This window comes from Monodelphis domestica, chromosome 7 (assembly GCF_027887165.1).
Source record: "Monodelphis domestica isolate mMonDom1 chromosome 7, mMonDom1.pri, whole genome shotgun sequence".
Classification (NCBI taxonomy): Eukaryota; Metazoa; Chordata; class Mammalia; order Didelphimorphia; family Didelphidae; genus Monodelphis; species Monodelphis domestica.
In genome coordinates, this window is record NC_077233.1 from 77,081,302 (window position 1) to 77,103,191 (window position 21,890).

At 37.5% G+C, this 21,890-nt stretch overlaps 1 protein-coding gene across 5 annotated transcripts in view; it reads left to right on the forward strand.

Annotated features, from left to right (window-relative positions):
- GRB10 (growth factor receptor bound protein 10) overlaps positions 1-18,926 on the forward strand; it is a 233,563-nt gene extending 214,637 nt beyond the window's left edge. For all 5 annotated transcript variants that reach the window (XM_007500399.3, XM_056804837.1, XM_056804836.1 and 2 more), the window contains 6 exons: positions 6,445-6,522; positions 7,998-8,114; positions 8,934-9,000; positions 10,206-10,293; positions 12,079-12,172; positions 15,677-18,926. In XM_007500399.3, the coding sequence (XP_007500461.2) occupies positions 6,445-6,522; positions 7,998-8,114; positions 8,934-9,000; positions 10,206-10,293; positions 12,079-12,172; positions 15,677-15,823 (591 nt within the window). In that variant the 3' untranslated portion in view covers positions 15,824-18,926. The remainder of the gene's footprint in view (positions 1-6,444; positions 6,523-7,997; positions 8,115-8,933; positions 9,001-10,205; positions 10,294-12,078; positions 12,173-15,676) is intronic.
- The last annotated feature ends 2,964 nt before the right edge of the window (positions 18,927-21,890 follow it).

Consider the following 21,890-nt stretch of genomic DNA (forward strand, 5'->3'; position numbering starts at 1 on the left):
AATCTTGACTTGCAAGCTTTAGAAGCAATTTAGAGATAATTTTCTCTCCTAATGAATTATCCTATTTTATTCTAACAGAAACCAATACCTTTATGTAAGTAAATATAAAATCATTTTTATATGTGGTACAATTGAAAGAACTACTATACCTTGATGACCTCTTGAGTCATTCCAACTCAGAATCTATAATTCTGTGAACTGTGATATTCAGCAAATCTCTTCTGTTTTCAGTACTCTTTGTTCCCTATATATCAAGTGAAAGTTTGGGACCAGGTGATGGCTTGGATCCATTTAGTGCCTCTTAGCCATTATTCCTTAATATTTTTCCCAACTCTAGATCAGGGAAGAAATTATACCAGAATCTGGGTCTTTCTAGTAGTCTGATGTATCAGGAATCATTATTAATCTTTAAAATTTTAATCCCAATTAATAAAGAACATTGGCAAACAGACATGAAGAAATTCAGAACCTGTATTTTCTGGGAAGTCTTCCATTATTCAATAACTCCTGGTGTCTTGGGTGAAAGATTTCTGTATTTCTGAGAAATAAACAGAAAGAGAAATTTGATTAATAAGTGATTACCATAATACTTTACCTTTCAAAACTCAGGTTTGGACTTTGGATACGGGCAGGTATCTGGCACTAAACCAGTCACTCTCTACCATTTTCCTTCATGGTTGGAGGTACATCAAAAAACTTAACAGATCCACACCTCCAGACTAGGAAAGCCAAGAGAAATGACAGGAAAAGGCAGATGAACCCAGAGGGGAAATAGATCAATGCTCCCTAGCTCTCATCTCAACCCTATTCCAAGCACCATTGATGAGCTCATTGCTTCTTCCTTATTTTTAGCCAAACAGTGAAACACACTTCTTCAAAAAATTTAGCTAAGATAAATCCCTGCTATTTTAACCAGATAATAGACAAGTAGTAGGAGGTACAAAAGTGTAACTTGGGAAATATTTCTTCCCTTAATGAGGGACAAATAGATACAGATTGTAAAATACTAGAATAAAATGGTATTTTTAGAGGTAAACTTTATTTTTATATTTTTTCTTTTTTACCTGAGAATTTACTCTCCATCTTCCTTGCTAAAAAGAAAAGAAAGATGAAATGCTTGTAGCAAATACATATTTGTCAAGCAAAACAAACTCCCGCATCTGTGTACACAAACATCTCATTCTGCATTTTTCTACCATTACTCTCTCAGGAGGTGTGTAACCTTCATTGAACTCAAGAATCATGGCTGGCCATTCAAGACCAGAGTTCTTAAGTCCTAAGTAGATTTTAAATCTCCTTCTGTATATGGCTCTAATTTTCCCATTTCCCTTCTTCAAAAGACCAGCATAGAAAGAAATCTGAGTTTTAATTTTAATCCTGTGTAACTCTCCCGGGCTTCTCATCAGTATCTGATTTTAAAAGTGTCTCCAAACCATTGTTTCTTGACTTTTTTTTTTTAGAGCAATCATTAACCACTGCTAGGATACATAGGTCAAGTGGATTTCAAATGACCTCTGCCATGATTATTTTATTTAACATCTTCGGCCAATGAAGTATATTTATTAAGTACTTTGTACCCTACTCTGGGCTAAAGACTGCAGGCAAGAAAGGACTTAGTCTTACATTAGTCATCCTGAAATGTGTATCTGAACACAATTTTAGGAAAATCCACTTAAACTCAACATATACTATCAAGTTTCCATTGTACACCAAGCCTAGGGCTTTACATTGCAGTAGATACAAAATTTATTTTTTGTTTGTTTGCTCATTTCTCTCTGTTGCCCTGGCCAAAAGCCCAGTGGCCACTTACAGGCTCAGTCCCACTGTTGAGCCATGTGGAAGCTTTGACTTGCTCTGTTTCTAACCTCTCCTTCAGCAACCTGGTGTGGCCACGTCCCCATCACTGAGGATCCACGATATTCAGTGCCAGGTTTACAGACCACCCCTTGGCTTTAGCTCTCCTGCTGCTCAGAATTCTCAAGTCCCAGCCTCCCAATAGCAGAGACGGCCAACATATATAGGACCCAACACCTAAATAAGGAATAGTCCTGGCCTTCTGGGAGCTTATAGTTTAATGAGGATGCATAGACTTTTGGGTGCTTCAGAAGATTCATTTAATTATTGTAGGTATTCCTTCAAATTTCCTAGATTGCAACCCTTCCCTTCATTCCAAATGAGATAAAAGTTCTGAGGACAATACCTTTTATATACATCATAAGGCACTATATAATTGCTTATTCCATTCACTAACAGATAATCTCTAACCTGTGAATTTTCATATTAAAAAAAAGTAAAGAAACCCTAATTCCCCATTGGTCAAACACAAGTTGAGTTTAACTGCTCCTGAAAACAATAAATACATCATTTATTGGGAAGCTTACTCTTGTGAAGTCTTGAGCTCAGCCCTCTCTGCCAGAGTAGCCAACAACTCAGGCTAATTCCCTGTTAAGATTAGGTTTGGGGAGTGGATTTTGGACATGCTAGTGCCAAATAACAAGGACACATTGTAATGATAGGTCCATGAGAAAGCTGCAAGTATACTTGTTTGTCAAGTGTGAAGTTCTGGCTACATTTTAACTTCTTTTCCACCATCAGTTTGCAGATGTAAAACTATATAATTCTGTTTTACAGTTGTCTAGTAATGTATAGAAAAAATTTAGCTTTCCTTTGGTGAAATTGTTTCAGCTTCTACTGATAATAAAAAATTAAATAAATAATAAAATAAAGTAAAATTTGATTTATTCATTAGAGTAATATCTTTGTTAGATATTGATAGAACATAAATGTGTGAGGAAGAATAGTGTTGGGAAAAAAAAAGCAACCCGAGGGAGGTCCTCTCTCTTTGTTCTGGCCTTTTCTGTAGTCCTACCTGGATCTCCACTCAGATGTCAACCTGGTAACCGTTGCCTCTTTTCCCAGAATCACTGATTAGGGACATGGCCATCTCTGCTTGGATGAACAGGGAGTCTCCAAGGACAGTCCCTCCAATAGGTGGACCAATGGATCTTACAATTGCCACATCACTCTGTCTTCTGTTCCCTTGGCCATTTCGATCTCACCCAATGATGCAACCTTTGAGGTTTCTAACACTTAGCACAGAGCCTGGCACCAAGTTTAAAAAAAAAAATTATGAATGTTTATTGACATAACTGGGCTCCTGGGTTGTTCGTTCACCTTGCCATTCCCTTCTTAAAAAATCATCAAGCCTTTCCATAAAACTTCTATGTATTTATCTCTCCTAATTAGAATTTGAGCTCTTGGGAGAAGGGACTCTCTGTTTGGTTCTCTGTGTCCATAGTATGTGACCCATTGGAAACACTTTTCAAATGCTTTTCCATTCCATAAAAAGTAGTAGGTGGCAATCAGATAAGAGAATGCTTTGATCTTGTCTTTATTGGTAGATTTTTAAAATTGATTACTCTAAATTATATTTATCATATAATGTTAAATTAGATTATTTGGCTTAGATAACTATGGATCTAAAGGAAAGGTACTACATTTGTTATAATAGTTAATAAGTTAATATAAAAGAGGGAATCTCTGCAGAGACAATTGAAGTATCTATTAGCCTAATTTGGTCTTTGGAAATAATATATCTTTCATCTCTTGGACTTTATAAAAATGAAAGACTCCATTGCCTACCCTAGGAATTTAAGAAAATTTTATTTAGATTGTTGAGATTTTTTTCATCCGGCCTTAAGACTGCACCTGAACTTAATGAAATGAAATGCTCATCTTTTAATCCAACTTAATTATGGTTATTTCAAATTAGGGATCCTGGTGTTTAAAGTGGGAATCACAGTTAATCTAATTTGTGAACACTGTGCTTGACATTTCCCAATTCAGTTCATGGATTTCTAAATCCAAATAATTCTTATATCTTCTTGAAACATGAACAGTAAATGATAGCTTTTCTGTCTTCTGCAAATTAAGTTCCCCAAGGGAGACTGAAAAGTTATTTGCTGTGTATATGTTCATTTTGAAAGGATGAGGAAATAAGATGAATTTGTCTTGAATGTATGCTTTTTACTCAGAAAGGATATTTCATTTATTTATTTATTTGTTTGTTTATTTATTTGCTTATTTATTTATTTATTTATTTATTTATTTATTTATTTATTTATTTATCTATTTATTTATTTATTTATTTATTTATTTATTTATTTATTTATTTATTTATTTATTTTGTCAGATACCAGACCCAAAGTAAGTCTCTTTAGACCCCAGCAAAATATCTTTTTGTCCCATGCACTGTATAAGACATTGCAATTACAGTCCGAAGTCATGATTTTTCGAGTACTGACTCTTTCATTTCATAGTTCTGTCACTTTGGGCAAATCTCATAATCTTTTCTAAATCTCAATTTTTCCTTATTTGCTAGATGAGGATGGTAATGCCTTCCTTGACCATATCAATGGATTGATTTAAGCATTAAATAAGATAAATGCGGATGGAAGCTTTTCCAAACTGCAAAATGCCACAAACATGAATGACATCACTTTAATTAGTTATATCTGTGGGATCCGTAAGCTCATCAGTGTGGGTCCTCTCTCAAAGATGGCAAGCTAGCAACAATTCCTCATTCTATGCAATTGTTGTCCATATCTTTCTATAACTCCTCCAGGGACAATCTACTACTCAGTGCAGTGCAGGCTTTCCTAAAAGACTTTTTTAATATTTTGTGGGTGCCAGTCCAGCCCTTGTGCTGCTCTTCTGATCACACTTGCCCTACCTAATATAAATTTCAGAGTCAGTATTCTGTCCAGAATTGGGCAGGCACTATTCAAATAACACACAAAAGCTGTAGCTAGTTAGCCCAAGGGATAGAGGTCCAGGCCTAGATTGGGAGCACCTGGGTTCAAATCTGGCCTCAATCACTTCCCAGCTGTGGGGTCCTGGTCAAGTCACTTAACCCTATTTGCCTACTCCTTGACCTTCCGTCTGAGTTTTTATTAAGCCATAAAGTAAGGGTTAAACCAAAAAAAAATGGATGGATTAATAGTATTCTAGTAGAGATAAAAACAGCAACTTCCCAACCCCAAAATAGTCAAGGCATAGCTAAAATATTTCTGAAAAAATCTGGTGGTGCTACTGAACTATAAGCTCACTGTGAATTAATAGTGTACTGTGATCATCCCGAAGCTAAGGCAGTCTGAAATGCTTTGAGATGTAAAGATTAAAATTAGGGTAGACTGAAGCAGGTAGAAATTAGTTTCTCTCTGCAAGGAGTATTATATTTTTTTAGAGGTTTATTAAGGATTAAGGATTAAAGAAAATACAGGATAAGGAAAACGTGCCTAGGCCAGAGGCCTAGACAAGACCTCACCTACATTATGGAAAGAGCCACGTCTGCTCCAAAACGGAAGTCCAAAAAGAGCCCCAAAAACCTTTGCCACCAGGTTAAATACCTTCTTGATCTCGGCCCACCTAAGAATTTCCGTGAGATTACAAAGCATTTTGGGGAAGTGGAGCAAAGGCTTGTGGGGATTGTAGTCCTGTATTCGAGTCTGTTTTTTACAGAGAGCTGTTGTGGTGTTTAGAGCTGGGGAGATGCAGTCATGTTCTACTCTTCCTTCGTCTGGCCATATCCAGAATATCGTAGTCGATTCCAGATGTCACATTGTAAGAAGGGCATCAATAACCCAAAAAGCAGCAACAAACTTGTCTCATTTGTGGTTCAGTTTAAGGGCACGGTCTGGAGAATACTCAGGGGTGCCATGATGGCTCTCTTCAGAAATTTAAAGTACTGTCCTTTTGAAAAAGACGACTTTTTTGGTTCAAAAGAGAATACAACTAGTAGCAGTGGGTAAAGGCTTCAGTGGGACAAAATTTAGACTTGATATTAGGGAAAACTTCCTTACAATTAGAGCTAACTCAAGGAGTGTAGTGGGATCCCTCTCTCTAGAAACCTTTGACCAAGAGTTGGGAGGACCATTTGTGGAACCTGCTGTAAAGGAGGTGCTCTTTAAACTCTGACTTCTGCCAAGCCTGAGAGTCACAGAATTCTAGATTTCAAGGCAAGAAGAAATATTCACAGAATTTGATTTCATGCCTCCCTCTTTCTACCACCATAAACCAAATGAGTGATCATCCTACTTAAGGTAGCTCTACCTCCATTTTGGATAGCTCTTATTTTCAGGAAGTTTTTCTTTACATCAACCCTTTTGCCAACAACATGATGTCATTTGAAGAAATTTAAGGCAAAAGTAAATGACTTGCCTAAGGTTACACAGGTAGTACGTGTAAAAAAAAACAATTTTAATCTTGGCTCTCTGACTCCAAAACCTTCCCAGTGGAACCAGCCTATAGGCTACGAAGCCTATATTTTTAGTTACTTAGTATGTTCTTGGTACTGCTTGCTGTTCATTATAATAGGATTTTACTTACAGTGCCTTTCAGTCTAAAACAATATCTCCATTACTGGCCTTGTTCTATTTTTTCTAGTATGGCATGCTCCTCTATCAGAATTACAGAATTCCACAGCAGAGGAAAGCCGTACTTTCCCATTTCTCAACTCCAGTGGTAAGTACGGGTGTCACTTCCTTAAGGAAATTTTGGTTTATTACAGGTTTGTCAATTGAGATCACACATAACAGAAAAGTCTAGACGTAGTATTTCTCTTTTATCAAAATGTATTTTCCCTTTCAGCATTCCTTTTCTATCTTGATTTTTGTATTTTGCTAGGACCCCTCATTCCCCATGCCACACACTTCAATCTCTATAGCTTAAGAAATTTGAATGTGAAAAATCAACTATCCTGAGTAGTTTTAGTAATAATAATCGCTAATCTTAGATTGACAGAATGCTTGGAGGTACATTAGGTCATGTCAAAACAATATCCTGATATATACTATGTATATCATCCCATTTTACTTATGAGAAAACTGAAACTGAGAAGAATGAGTGATTTAACAAAGGTCATACTGCTAGAAAGTAGCAGAGGCAAGATGTGACCTGGATCTCCCTGACCCTTAAGTACAATAAGTTTGTATTTTTTTCTTCTATACAGCATATATTGATCTCTATTCTTTAAAAAAAAAAAACAGAAACAAAAAAAAATCACTTACTCCATAGACTATGAACTTTCCTATACCTTTTGTTCTCTGAGGGGGTAAAGAAATCATATAAGAGGGTTGCAGCATTTTCCTTAGATTATTATTGATACAGACTCTCTTCTATAAAGACAATTTGTTTATTTCTTGGACTGGACCTGTTATTTTTACTGGTATAAGGAATTCCCAGTGATGGATTCTCACTCTATCATTGCAGATAGCCATCTTTTTTGCAATTTTGTACCTTAGATGTTGCCTTGGGCCCTAAAAGATATTAAATTTTTTGCCCAGGATATCAAAATGGATAGTGTTGGGCATGGAGGCAGGAACTCCTGAGTTCAAGTCCTGCTCTCAGACTAATTGTGTGATGTTGGGTAATTCACTTAACCTCTGCCTGACTCCATTTCCTCAGCTCTAAAATGGGCTAATTAGCACCTACCCCACAAGGTGATCCCTGAAGATCAAATGACCTAATATTTGTAAAACATTTTACTCACAATAGGCACTTAATAAATGCTTGTTCCTTTCCCAGGATTCAAATCCAGATCCTTCTGACTCCAAGGCCAGCTCTTATCTATTATCCCACACTGCAAGTTTTTGCCTGTCAAAAGACACTTGGGCCTCTGAAAATTTCTTTGTAGAAGTTTTCCCCCAACATACACAGTTAACTCACTAAGGAGTTAATGTGCATCCCTTGCCTCCCTCCTATTATGACTGAAAACTAGGTTCTTCCTCATTATCTTCCCCTGTCAAATATGTAGCCCAGGTGGTTGGAAGTGGGATGGGAGATTCGGTTCTTGGCCCATTATAGTGATACTTTCCGAGGAGGGAAGGGTAGGTGACCATGACAGGGGGAGATTCTTGCCTCCTAGGGCAGATGGACTTGATTAGTTCCCTATGTACTCTGCTGCAAGTTTTAAAACAGGGTGACCCATTCTCTTCCAGCGCAGTGTGTCCGAGAACTCCCTCGTAGCAATGGACTTTTCCGGCCAGACGGGAAGAGTGATTGAGAACCCCGCTGAAGCTCAGAGCGCAGCCTTGGAGGAGGGCCATGCTTGGAGGGTAACATAATCTGACTTACTGGCTCCCTTTGTACGCTTGAACCTAACATACCACCGCATGGGTGTGCCGGTGGCCAGTATAGACGAGCTCTTCCATGGGTCATTCATATCCACGTACTAGGGTGAATTCAGTTCTACACAAAGAAAACTTCCATTTCTGGAGCTTGTCTCTGAGCCAGGGCATCCAGAGGAAGGTTCAAGGGGAAAAGCAGACAACACAGATCCTTGCTGACAATTTCCAAGCCAATTTTCGTAGACAAATATATCAGATTAATTTACAAAAGGAAAAAAGCCAAAACTGTCATACAGGGCTTTCTCCTACTGTATTTGACACGGGATTGTACAAGAGGAAGGATCCCTGGAATGAACTGTACAATTTTTACTTTTGCAAAATGAATAGCTGGCAAAGTTTCTCGCCCTCAGATTCTTCTGTTAGTGGTCATCGGTCCCTACTGGACATTGCCAGCATGGATGTTCTCCCTTGGAATATAAGGAGAGCCCATTTATCCACATTGACAGAGTTGTAAATAGCCTTTTTTTAAAAAATCAAAACCCAAAAGTGTTCCCACAGATCTTAAAGGAAATTAAGATTTATCTGGCTCAGTCTGGATAGGACCCTTGCTTCCTTTCAATGACAGCAGGTGAAGGGCCATCCGTAATGGTTGCACAATCACCTGATCACCTCTTCAAACTCTTATGTATTCTGAGGATTTCTCTTCCAAATTTTCCAGCCCCTTTTGATGAGTTGTTTCAGGTTTGCATGTAATATTTAGCCATTTTATCTTCAGTGCTAATTGAGGGAATTTGGTTTCTTTTGCAGAAACGAAGCACAAGGATGAATGTCTTAGGTAGCCAAAGTCCCCTCCACCCTTCCACATTGAGCACAGGTAAATTATGGGGCTCAAGCACACAAACAACTTCATTTTATTTGTTCATTTGGAAAAATGCTGTTCCCAAAGACCATTTGATTTGAACATTAGACTTGGCATTATAAAATTTGGGGGCTCTTATCACTCCCAATCTTCTGACTTACTACTGTGAGGCTCTGACCAAGTCAATGAATTATAAAATTTTGGGGCTCTTATCACTCATAATCTTGGGTGACAAATGGGTCACAACAGCACCGTAGGGCCTCAGTTTTGCTCTTCTCTAATCCCAAGGTACTCTCCAAGGTCTATTCTAGGACTAAGATACCATGATCCTCCTATAATAGGTCTCTCCCATATTCAAAAACCTCCTATGGCTCCCTGTTGTCTCTACGACCCAATAACAGCTTCTTATTCTTGTTCTTAAGGACCTCAATATTGTGGTTAAAACCACTTTTCCATTCTTTTTCACATTATTCCTCTTTTTAATTCCCTACATTTTTATGTGCCAACCATAAGCTATTTCCCAAATGTTTCCTGGTATCACTATATTTTTTCCTACATCCTCAAAGAACCCATACCTTCTATGATACTCAAAGCTAGACCCAGATTAATTACAAACATTGAATCCCCCCATATTCGAATTTGGACCATTCAAAATCTGTAATTGTATAAAATATAGTCATTGGTTCCAGCCCAATGGGAATATGCTGTATAAATTCTCCTAAAGCATGGGATTTGTTATTTGCAATATTTAGGAACTAGTTGGTAATTGTATACATATTATTCTTTCCTAGTAAGGTATAAATTTCTCATGCTCTATAGCTATTTCCAGCCAAAAGTCCTTCTCTAAAATGAGGACATTGTTCTAAATTATTGGTGTTGAACTAAAATAGAAACCGATTCCTTCATTGATTTAGAAAACCACAAATTGTCATCATCTATCTTGTATTTTTACTTATTTTGTTAAACCTTTGCTAATTATATTTTAATCTGATTCAGTTATACTCTACCTCTGGGATAAATGACCTTTGAGGTCTTTTCCAGCTCTCAGTGTATGATTCTGTGAGTACCTGAATTGGGGAACTGGGATAGTTTAAGAGAAAGGTGATAAAGTGACAAATGCCATTTCAGATATATTAAGGTACAAGCACTCTAGTTTCAACAAGCATGTTAAAAGTCCGTAAAATAAAAATAAAAACCATAATTCATATCTTCTCAAACAGTGATCCATAGGACACAAAACTGGTTTCATGGAAGAATCTCTCGGGAAGAATCCCATAGGATTATTAAACAGCAGGGGCTTGTGGATGGGTAAGAAAACATTTCAATTGATTTGCTGATAGATATTCTGAAACAAATGATTGTAATCCAGGACAAGTGATAATAATAGCTGTCATTTATATAGCACCTACTATGACAGTTCATTCAACATTTATTTATTAAAACTTTAATTAAACTCTCATTCTGATTTTATTTCCTTACAATTAGTCATTCTGGACCATCCATTCAATCTGGTGATTTGGCTACATATAATTTACTAATAGTCAATATTTAATAGAAAACAATTTAAATATAAGCCCCTCATGTAAACTGAAGTTGGGGAGTGGGAGTTTTCTATGTAAATTTTAGTGTACAATCTATTTATTTAATTGTTTTTATTTTTATTTTAATTTTATTTACTTTAATTTAGCTTACTCTGATTTATTTGATTGTTTTTATTTTTACTCTAGTTTTATTTAGTTTAATTTCTTTTATTATGATTTGTTTAGTTATTTATAGTCTCTTTAAAGAGGCAAGGTAGCAATTTAGAGTGCTAAGCTTTGAAATGAGGAAAACTGGGATTCAACTCCTTCTTCATATTTGATAGGCATGGGTCAACCTTTCATGTGTCTCAGATGTCTCCCAAGAAATTATCTACAAAGTCATTGATGGGTGTCAGCATGGATGGATGGGAATTTTCATATGGGGAGTTCTCAAAGCCAGTGACAACTCGGATATTTTGCATTTGTATAAAGTTTCTGAAATATCTATATTAATTGGAGAAAAGCCTAAACTGCTTAGCATTCTTGCTACCACTGGATGTTTTAATACACTATCTACATATTTAACATGATGCATAAATGTTGAAAAATATATCATTTTAGCCACATCTGAGGGTTTTGAATTAGGCATGTTTTACATATTTAATGAAATGACCTCTCTTAGAACTTTCATTGACTTTGAACTTCAGAGTTATCAGTCCTAATCTATGCTGTAAAACAGTCACATTGACGTTGTGGATGACAGCGCAGTGTCAGTGACTGACATTGGCCTCACTCTGGCCCACTGCTCAGACAGCCTAGACCCAAGATAATTTCCTCAAAGCTTCTTTCTTTGATCACAAGCAGAACTGGGAGGGGGAGGGAGGAGGCATGAATACATACATAGATCATTACAAGAATATTGGTTTTTTGTCTTACCTCTAACTTTGGCTGATAAGTATATGGGAGGGAATAGAGAGAGAGTGGCTGATCTGACCCAGATATCAAGTTCATAAATGGGAAAGCGCCCTCCCTTTAGTTGGGTGACAACCGGCTCTCAACAAAGGGGTGAAAACTCACTTTTTAAAACACCCTTTCAAAGACAGAAGAGTGATAACAGCTAAGCAATTGGGGTTAAGTGACTTGCCCAGGGTCACACAGCTAGAAAGTATCTGAGGCCAGATTTGAACCCAGGTTTTTACTACCTAGATGCCCAGAGAACTTAATTTTAACTTCTAATAGAGGTGGATAAAGTGCTAGCGCTGTATTATTCTCAACAAGCCACTTAAATATTGCCTCAGTTTTCTCTTTTAAAATGGGATAAATAAAGCATCATCCTCCTGGGACTCTTGTAAATATAAAATGAGATAATAATTATATAAAAGACTTTGTAAAACTTTAAAACACTATATAATGTTAACTGTTATTGCTTAGAATCACACAACTAATAAGGGTCAGACTCAGAATTTGAGAATAGGATTTTCTGACTCCCAAGGACAGATTTCTATTATGTGTTCGAACTCATGATTTTACTGTTTTTATTTCAGCAGTAAATTCATTCTTGTACTTTCCTCAGGCTCTTCCTCCTTCGTGACAGCCAGAGTAATCCAAAGGCATTCGTACTCACACTGTGCCATCACCAGAAAATAAAAAATTTCCAGATATTACCTGTAAGTATAGATTTTGCCTGATGAAATGTAGAATTTTTTGTTTTCTCTGTCTTTTTTGACCAAAGTTTATCCTTAATTTTCCAACAGAATTTTAAAATTGAAACCTAGAAAAATTGAGAACTGGGATATGTATCCACCTTTCCTGGGAAGAGGAGGCCACCTCACGGGACTCCCTCATTTCCCATCCTCACCCATCCCTTCCTCTTACCCACTAGTCAATAGGAAAGGTGGTAATCTGCCTTGACAACACACACAACCAGAATATTAGAATGTAAAAGCCAGAATGAACCTTGGGCCTTAAATCTTTGAGTTCCAAAGGGACTGGGGCTTAGAACATTGGGTATGGAAAGAATTCTGTCACCTGGAGAAAGCTAAAGAATGGTACAAGCAGTGGAGGATGATATTTGCTGCTGTGGTAGTTTGTTGTTGTTTGTCTTTTATTTTTTTAAACCTTACCTTCCATCTCAGAATAAATACTGGATATTGGTTCCAAGGCAGAAGAATAGAAAAGGCTAGGCAATGGGAGTGAAGTGACTTGCCCAGGTAGCGTCTGAGACCAAATTTGAACTCAGGCCACCACCCTCCGACTCTCAATCCACTGATCCACCATCCTTCATTCTTAAAGAGGACCAGTGATGTGTTTACTTGCCTATGAATTGCATAGATTCATCAGCCTCCCTCTCTTCCGGCATCATTAAAGTCTAGTGGCAAGACAAAAGCCAAGACAACTGGTGATGATGCTGAAGGAGACATTTGAGTGATGAACATAGTGTATGTCACTAGGGCTGGTCCAGATGCCATTGGTAGCAGCCCTTCTGCAAATAACAAATACATCTGAGTTTTTGTTACAACGAAAATACTCTGTTACCAGCATGTGCCATTGGTATAGGACTTGAGGCACCAGGGTGATATACAATGGGTGATTTTTGCAATGAAGTTAAATCCCAAATTAATGACTGATTCTCACTGTTTAATCCATTGAGGGTAAAAAGGCAAATTCAGGGTAGCCTGGTATACTTCTGAAAAAGACTAGATATTGTATCTGCCTCATTTTCTCCTTTCTTGACAGTTGTTATTTAAATATGGGTCTACAGGTTGAATGTGAGACTCTCCTTTACTAAAAGGCTTTTATTGTTGTCTGAGAAGAATGCCCAACCTTTCTAGAAGAGGAACAAAAATTGGTCCGACCAGATCCTACCCCTTTAAACAATTTTTTTGAGTAAACTCTTTTTTGATCTGAAAGTTAAGCTGGTTCCAGAGTAAGTTCATAGCAGAGTAACTAGAACCTTCCTTTTAGGAGAGTATAGGGATCTTATAATGCTTTTTTTTTTCCCTAGAAAAATCTGGAAGAGAGTAACAAAATAGAAAGTTTTTAGAAAGTGAATTAATGAAAAATAAGTTTAATTTAAATAAAAACCAATAAAACAAATTAACTAATTTTATTTTTGTAATGAAAGAAAAAAACATACTACCAGTAACAAAAAGGAAAAAGGGGAAATTTACTCACAAATGAGGAAGAAATAAAGGAAATTATTAGTGACTTATTTTGCCCACTATATGCCAATTTCTGAAATCTGGACTTGTATAAGATTTAACTTCCCTTTACTTGCTTCCACATCAAGTTAAAAAAATAAAACAACACGATTGTTTTTTTTTTTCCATTTTTAAAAATTCTTAACCTTCCATCTGGCAAAAGAGTGGTAAGGGCTAGGCAATGGGGGTTAAGTGACTTGCCCAGGGTCATACAGGTAGGAACTGTCCAAAGCCAGATTTGAACCTAAGACCTCCTCTCTCTGGACTTGGCTCTCAATCCACTGAGCTACTAACTGCCCCCCAAAACAAGCGCAATTCTTATCCTGGTTAGTATAACACTTTTCCATTCTTTAGGTCCAAAGGATCCTGATCCAGAAAGAGTGATAAGCAAATTAATGATCACTATTCTGACTTAACTACTGTGTGGCTATGACCAAGTCATTTTATATCAGTTTTGTCATGTGAAATGGGTATCATAATAATATTTGAACTACATATCTCACCTAGAAAAAGCACTTAGCAAATCTTAAAGCTACTCTAAAAGGGTGGCTTGTTGTATGATGTTATTCGATTGGCAAAGAGTCAAGAGCAGAAGTACTTTATTTCCAATATGGATTTAAAAAAAGGATACAGTCAATGAAATTGGTAATACATGTGCCTTGTCTACTTATAATCTCTGAGCTTATGCACGTAGCTTTGGAAAGCAAGCAGATTTCTGACAGGTTTTCTATAATAACTGTTGGGTGTGCTTTGCAATGTCAACTTTGGAAATTACAGAAGTGTGAGTCATTACTAGGGGTCACTGAAGAGAGAGAGAGAGAGAGAGAGAGAGAGAGAGAGAGAGAGAGAGAGAGAGAGAGAGAGAGAGAGAGAGAGAGAGAGGAGAGAGAGAGGGAGAGAGAGAGGGAGAGGGGGAGAGAGAGAGAGAGAGAGAGAGAGAGAGAGAGAGAGAGAGAGAGAGAGAGAGAGAGAGAGAGAGAGAGAGAGAGAGAGAGAGAGAGAGAGAGAGAGAGGGAGAGGGGGAGAGAGAGAGGGAGATTGTAGCCTGTACTTAAAGAGTCTGAAAGGTGCTTCTGGCCACAGCTGTCCTCTTAGAATCGGGGAGCGGTTCTGTGTTTAAATACACAAGGCTTGGACATTTTTGTGAGTAGCAGCTGCTCTACATGCTGCCATTTTCTTTTTCTTCATTTGAATCTTGGAAGCTTTAAGCTTGTCTAGTCCAACCACTTCATTTTACAAATGAGGAAACTGAGGTCTAAGAAAAGCTAAAACGACTTGTCCTGGATCATAGAGGAAGAAAGTAGCAGAACCAGGATTGGACCCTGAGTTTTTAAAGTCCAAATCCAGTGCTTTTTTGCACATATGCCATGTTGTGTTTCCTTAAAGAGACAGAGAAGACCACCCCTCTATAAATAGTCAAATAAAGTGTCCTCCTTGGTACTAAGAAAAGACACATTGAAGCCAAGAGTTTTAGGTCAAAGGGGGGAAAAAAGAAAGAACAGAAAATAGAAAATAAAGAACTTTTATGGGCACGTGGCCAAATGATGAAAAGTAGTGTCATAGCCTTAGAAACTCTGTCTCCTCCCAGACCCCAAGTTGCTGTTCCACCGCTGACTTGGTGTGTGGTCTCAAAGAAGTGATAGAATCTGTTCCCCTGTAGTTGTCATGGATTCTGCACCCTCTGTTCTTTCGTCTGTTTGGTGGACCAAACCACGATTCTTTTTTAGCAGAAACTACTTTTAAACCCTCTAAAATCCTGTAGTTTTATTGGTAGCAGACCCAGAATGAGAAACTAATAATAAGAAGGCTTTGGGGTTTTCATTCCATTTTCTACTTTACTGCCTCCTATGATTTTACTATGCAGTCCATTTATACTCTTTTCTGAGATAAAGACTCATTTCCCCCCCTCAATTACAGTAGACTATTTGGGTTGTGCCATCTAATGTTTAAAGTATTTTTTGTTCCTAATAGTGTGAGGACGAGGGACAGATGTTCTTCAGCCTTGATGATGGGAATACCAAATTCACCGACCTGATCCAACTTGTTGAGTTCTACCAGCTAAACAAAGGAGTTTTGCCTTGCAAACTCAAACATCACTGTATCAGAGTGGCCTTATGACCTTGAATTTGGCTCTTAGTTGAAGACTGGATTTGCTAGAAGAATAACTAAGAGAAAGTTAACACTGGAATGAATGAGCAGGTCTGTAAATTGGTTGAAAAATTATATTCTGCACCACGGGACTCTCAAAGGGATGGATTCAGTGGGTGCCAACAGACCAAGATCTCCTGGTTTGTCCAACACCTAAGAATGATCTGCTGCTGAGTATCCCAGCATACCTTCCTTCCCTTTGCCAAATAAAGGAAGGCATGTCGAATTGTGCGCAAATTTGAGACTAAACTGGAATGATCATCATGGCTGGGCCACTTAACAGGAACAGGTTCTGAAGAGAAATCATTGGAAAAGGACTCTTGCCCTGGAATAATCTTGACAATTAAAACTGGTGTGTTTACTTTTTTGTATTGATCACTTTTTTTTTTGCACTCCTACTTTGTTTTGGATATTGTATACAGCCTATATTAGGACATAATGTGGCTTTTCAATTCACGCAGGAGCTAAAAGTCTCCACCTGTCAGAATTAGAAGACCTAAAGTGTTGGGTCTCGGCATTTCTCCAAGGGCAGTTTCTGCTCTCAGCTGATTGAAGCAGTGTGAATTCAGTTCTAAAACTATAACTCCACCACTCAGTGGACTTGGAAAATCATTTATAAGGTTTTTATCCTTAGGGAAATGACTGGTATACATGTAGCATAATTAATGGACCCAGTCATGACACCTCCTGTCCCCTTCTCCCCCCAGTCTAGTCATTCAATTTCTATGCACAAATTTTTGAACCTCGTTATTAACATGTGTGTTGTATTTTTCCCCCAGTTCAATCGTTTTTACTCTTTAGGAATTTCACTGTTACACATTCACAACTGAATGGTTCAAAAGAGGCTGGTTTCAATGAAAAATCACCAGTGCTGATCATCATCCACTCATTAAGACACACGATCAGTCCAGTCCATTTTTTCTTTTTTTCCTTTTTTTTTTCCTTTAGCTTTATGTCCTCCATGGCCTTCGGTCTCTTCCAAAAACACCACCATCAGCTTGTTGAAAGGCTAAGTAATGCTCCAGAATGCAGCCCAAGCCCCTGTCACGTGGGGTAGTTCCAGGAGTTTAAAAGAAAAATGGCTCCTATTTTGTTTACTGCAGTGAGTGTCCTGAGTGTCTCCATGGTGAGAAACATACACAAACAACCAAGTGGACACAGACTCAACCTGACATTTAAGAGGTTTTGACCCTCTGCCCTCCATCCTGCTGAAACACACACACACACACACACACACACACACACACACACACACACACACGCCAGCTGACTGCAAGCCGATTCAGAGTCTACTTTTCCTCCTGGCTTATGGTCAGAATTGCTTTGTTATCGATGTTTAAATTGAATATTTAGTCATAATACAATTTTCTTTTTTTTCTTTTCTTCTGATGAGCTGGATAGACGAGGGCTTTCCCACGATCTTCCGACTCACATCTCTCAGCCCTCGCCTCTGACCCTGAACATAGAAACTGGGCGTGAAAATAGCCATTTCCCCTTTTTTTCTCTGCACATTGGAAAGTGCTTACTTGAAAGGGTATTCAGACTACTGTGGTGAACAAAATAGTTTTCTTTTAAAAATAGCAGTGAGAACGCAGGCTGGCTCCCTGATTGACATTAGCCACTGGATTGCTTTAAGAAACCCCTCTGCTGAAGGAAAAATCATTTCATACTGCTCTTTGGTCCTCATATATAGCTTTGACAGTAGTTTAAGACAAAAATGTAACAAGCTTAAGTAATACATATCAGCTATAGCTGTCGATGGTATAGAAACACTGTATTCTAGTTTACAGATCACATTCTAGTATTTTCCATGAAATGTCTGTTTAGAAGATGGAGATTTTTTTTTTCCGACAAAATGTGTTTTTCAACTGCATATAGAACTGCATTTTCCTGCCCTTCCCCCCCCCTTTTTTTTTTAGCCACTCTTTCAAACAATCAGAAATTTGGCTAATAACTGTTCATATTTCCAGCTTCACTTTGCATGCCTGATTCAGCCTCACTTTGGGGGGAAGACACAGCTATGATAAACTTTTCTATTTGGTGGATTGAAATAAACCTTTTTTCGTTTTTGTTTTTGGCTATAGGATTTCTTTTCTGTTTACATAGATTAGTTCTAATAATGCATTCCCCCCCCTACCCTCACCCACCACCAGTAGACAGCTAGTATTTGCAGTGTTTTGTATTTATAAACTTGCATTTTATTTAAATGGAGATAAATAAACGTTTGACTATAAATCACAATTTTGTACGTATGTAGATGGTTGACTTAGTCTTTTGTACTTTTCCAGCCTAAGTGAACTGTTTGAGAAAGTGGTCACAAGCTTACTCTTCCAGCTCACAGCTCACTTGCCATTTTCCTCTCTGCTGGGTCACTGAGAGAAATACCACCCCCTAACAAACCAACCAACCAATCCAGTAGAATCAGCTGGCTTCCAGCTTAGCAAACCAAGGACTGAAGGACATTTGACTTTTATTTTTGTATTTAAATGACATGAATGTAAAGGGGACGCTCAGGGTTGTTTTAGAGCCTGTTGAATTTTTTTTTTGTCTTTGCCTGTGATTTTTATTTTCTAAATGAATACTTCATGTAGCAATCTTGAATATGTTGAGAAGGAAAATGCCAAACGGTTTTGGTGATAAAGTTAGTAGTTAAGTTATGTTACACTAGGTGTTAAGTACAGAAAGCTTTTATTTGTTAAATCTTGAAGAAACACGTGCCTCAGTTTAGATGTTTTGTCTTATCTTTTCTGCACTAAATAAATACCTGACAGTTTGACCAATCAATGCACCTTTCCAGTGGCAAGACTTGCTTATCGTAAATTATATTCGTCACAATGCAAGATATTAGTAACTGTAAAATGGAATAAAAGTTGAAAAGTTTTCAGGGAATGCAAAAGGTATTAACTTAAAGACAAAACCTTTATTCAGTATGCTTTGCTTCATACTGTAAATAGCTTTTGGGCTTGTGAACCTAATTGTAATCTTATCTTTCAGGTATTTTTGTACAAATAAGGGACTGATACTCTGTTTCTTGTAATTAGAAATAAACATTAATACAATGCTATTCATTTTATACTGCTGTTAATATCTGGTTTCTATGTTTAAAACTTGTTTTTTTTTGCTTATTACCAGGCAAAATATTGAAAGGTTCTTAAGGTATTAAACTTGTTCCATCATTTATAAGTGTTCTTTCCAGTGACTCAGATTTCAACCCATCTACACTTGACCATTCTGTGTGACTCTAGAGGATGACCTTTCATAAAGATGCTTCAGGATCTACTCAGTAGGCTGAGGCCTTTTCTATATTTGCATGGACACCAAAGGAACCCCAGAGCTGATGATGGGTTCCTTTTACTTTAAGACCAGCTCTTCTATTTTTTTCTGGCTATAAGTTTATTTGATAAAATAATTCATGCTCCTCCTCTTGGGTAATTAGGTAATGTGGTACAACCTATTCACTTGAAATATTTTTAAAAAAATTTTAATTTCCAGCTCCTCAAATGGAAACAAGGTACCAGCATTAGATTTAATGGTTAAAATTGTCTTTTAAAAAATGGTACAAAGTTGTTGACTGTAGCTCTATAATTTAATGAAACTCATTTGCAATTTCTTGCTAATGGAAACTTGATATTACTTGCTTCTCTCAACATACTCGCCCAAGCCTGCCATTACCATGTATTGCCTCCTCAAGCTAAAGCCTAATGGAAATGCTGACAAGAATTTTGGGATGAAAAGAATCAGTTTAAGGGTGCTCGTAATGCTGATCCATGCATTTATTTATTTATTTCGGCTTGTTTTCAAAGTTCCATTCCATTCACCTCATCATTAAATATTACATTTTGCCATTGCTAAAATGCCAAGATTTGGATCAAGTTCCGGTGTCTTTTATCAGAGGGATATTTTGCTTCTGCAGACTCATTTTCTACTGTCTACAAGTATCCCTATCCTGGAAACTCCCTCCCTTGATCCTTGCGTATTCTCTAACTATTGTCCTCCATCTCTTCTACTCCCCATCACCTCCAGATCCTCTGCTCGGCGTCCAGCCATCTGACGCCCCTCATAACCAAGTCTGTACTCCCTGCCATGTACTCTTCCTGGCTGTTCAATGAACAACACACTCTCCACCATTCTGGGCATTTCCTCCGGCTGTCCCTGATGCCTGGCATGTTCCCTCTCCTCTGCTAACTCCTGACCTTCCTGGCTTCCTTTAAATCTCAGTTAAAATCCCATCCTTGCAGGGAGCCTTTCCAAATCCCTATGAATTCTAGTGCCTTCTCTTAATTACTGCCTGTTTATCCTGTGTGTAGCTTGCTTTGTAAATATTTGTTTGCATATTATTTTCCTCCTTTAGATTGTGAGTTCCTTGTGGGCAGGACTGCTTTTTGCCCCTTTTTGTATACTTGGTGATTAACACCGCACCTGGCACATAGTAGGCACTTCATAATTGTTACTAGATTACATCTTATTCAATACAAATTCTTAAAGTGTTGTGAAAAGTTGCTAACTAAACAATAAGGGGATCTTTAGAATTGGAAGGAATCTGAGAGATCATTGAGTCCAAATCCATTTTCTAAATGAGGAAGCGGAGATACCAAAAAGTTAAATGACCACCAATAGTAAGAGTGAACCTAGGACCAATTTTTCTCTTTATTTAAATAGATAAAAGTTGAAAAGGGTCCTTAATTTTACAGTATTTCCATCTAACACATTGTATATTTGCTCTTTTGGGGGGCATAGATACTAGTCAAAGCAAGGGAGCTTAGAAAGATGGGGATGAGGGGCAGCTCAGTGGATAAAGAGCCAGTCCAGGGTTCAAATACTTTGGCAAGTCATGAAACCCCAATTGTCAGCCCTTACTGCTCTTCTGCCTTGGAATTGATAGTATTGATTCTAAGACAGAAGGTAAGGGTTTGTTTGTTTGTTTTTAAGAAAGGAAGGAGAGAGAGAAAAGAGAAGGAAAGATAAATGGGGCTGGACTTTGAACAGAACAAAAAATAAATGTTAGTAGAATGTGTGTCACCAGATTTCTTTTATCTTTGCTCCCTTAGCCAAAAACTGAAGGACCCATTAGTAAATCTTAACTTGTAGGACTAGATTTACTGCCATATCTAGTCCAAGTCATGGTTTCGCATGTGTGCCAAAGATGCGAATAAACCCCTCGTTTATCTTCTCTAGTTTAAAGTTGATTTTTCAACCTTTTAACATTGACAACAAAAATGTACTGATGGAATTGTTTTTAAGCCTTCTCTCCCCGTCCTTACTAGATATATTTACAAAAATGACATTCCTGAGTGTCCAGTCTTTAACTGGTTCACCTGTGGTCTCTGAATAATATCATTCAATGCATCCCCAAGTCAGCTTAATTGATGAATAAATACAAGGATGGGATTTTGCATAGAGCCTTATTTTACTTTTCAATGAAAATTACATCTGTTTACAATGAACTTGACCCCCTTCCTTTTGAAGTTTTATGCAATCTCTGTACAATTTCAGTTATTCCCTCAAATCCATATGCTTTTAACCGCAGTTTTTGTGATCCACAAGCTATATGGGAAATGATTGAACATCAAATGTAATCCAACCCTTATGAGTGAGGCTTTCCTAGAGGCAGATAAAATTCAGATTAGTGGGACCTGGAAAGAATAGTCAGAGAATCTTAAAACTATGAGGAGAAAAAGATGTTAGTCTAACAACCTAACCTCTCCCCTATTTTATAGGCAGAAAAAGTGAGGCTCACCGCTTTTTAAAGTGATTTATTCATGATTAAATTACTATAAATAAAGGCTTCCTGCCTCCAAGCCAGAGAGCCTTCTCCCTTGAACCTCAAAACTTGCCTTCCTCCATTCTTCAGAGAATATTTAGGATCTAGCAACACATTAACATTTGCTTTCAATGGTGTACAAGATATTTCAAAGATTTACTATAGCAGAGCAACAGTGAAGAAAAGACCCATCACTTGACTTTATATTTTTTTTAAACTGACTGTAAAAAATATCTCTTCCTGATTAATCTAGCCTGATTTCCAGGGGAGGCAGTG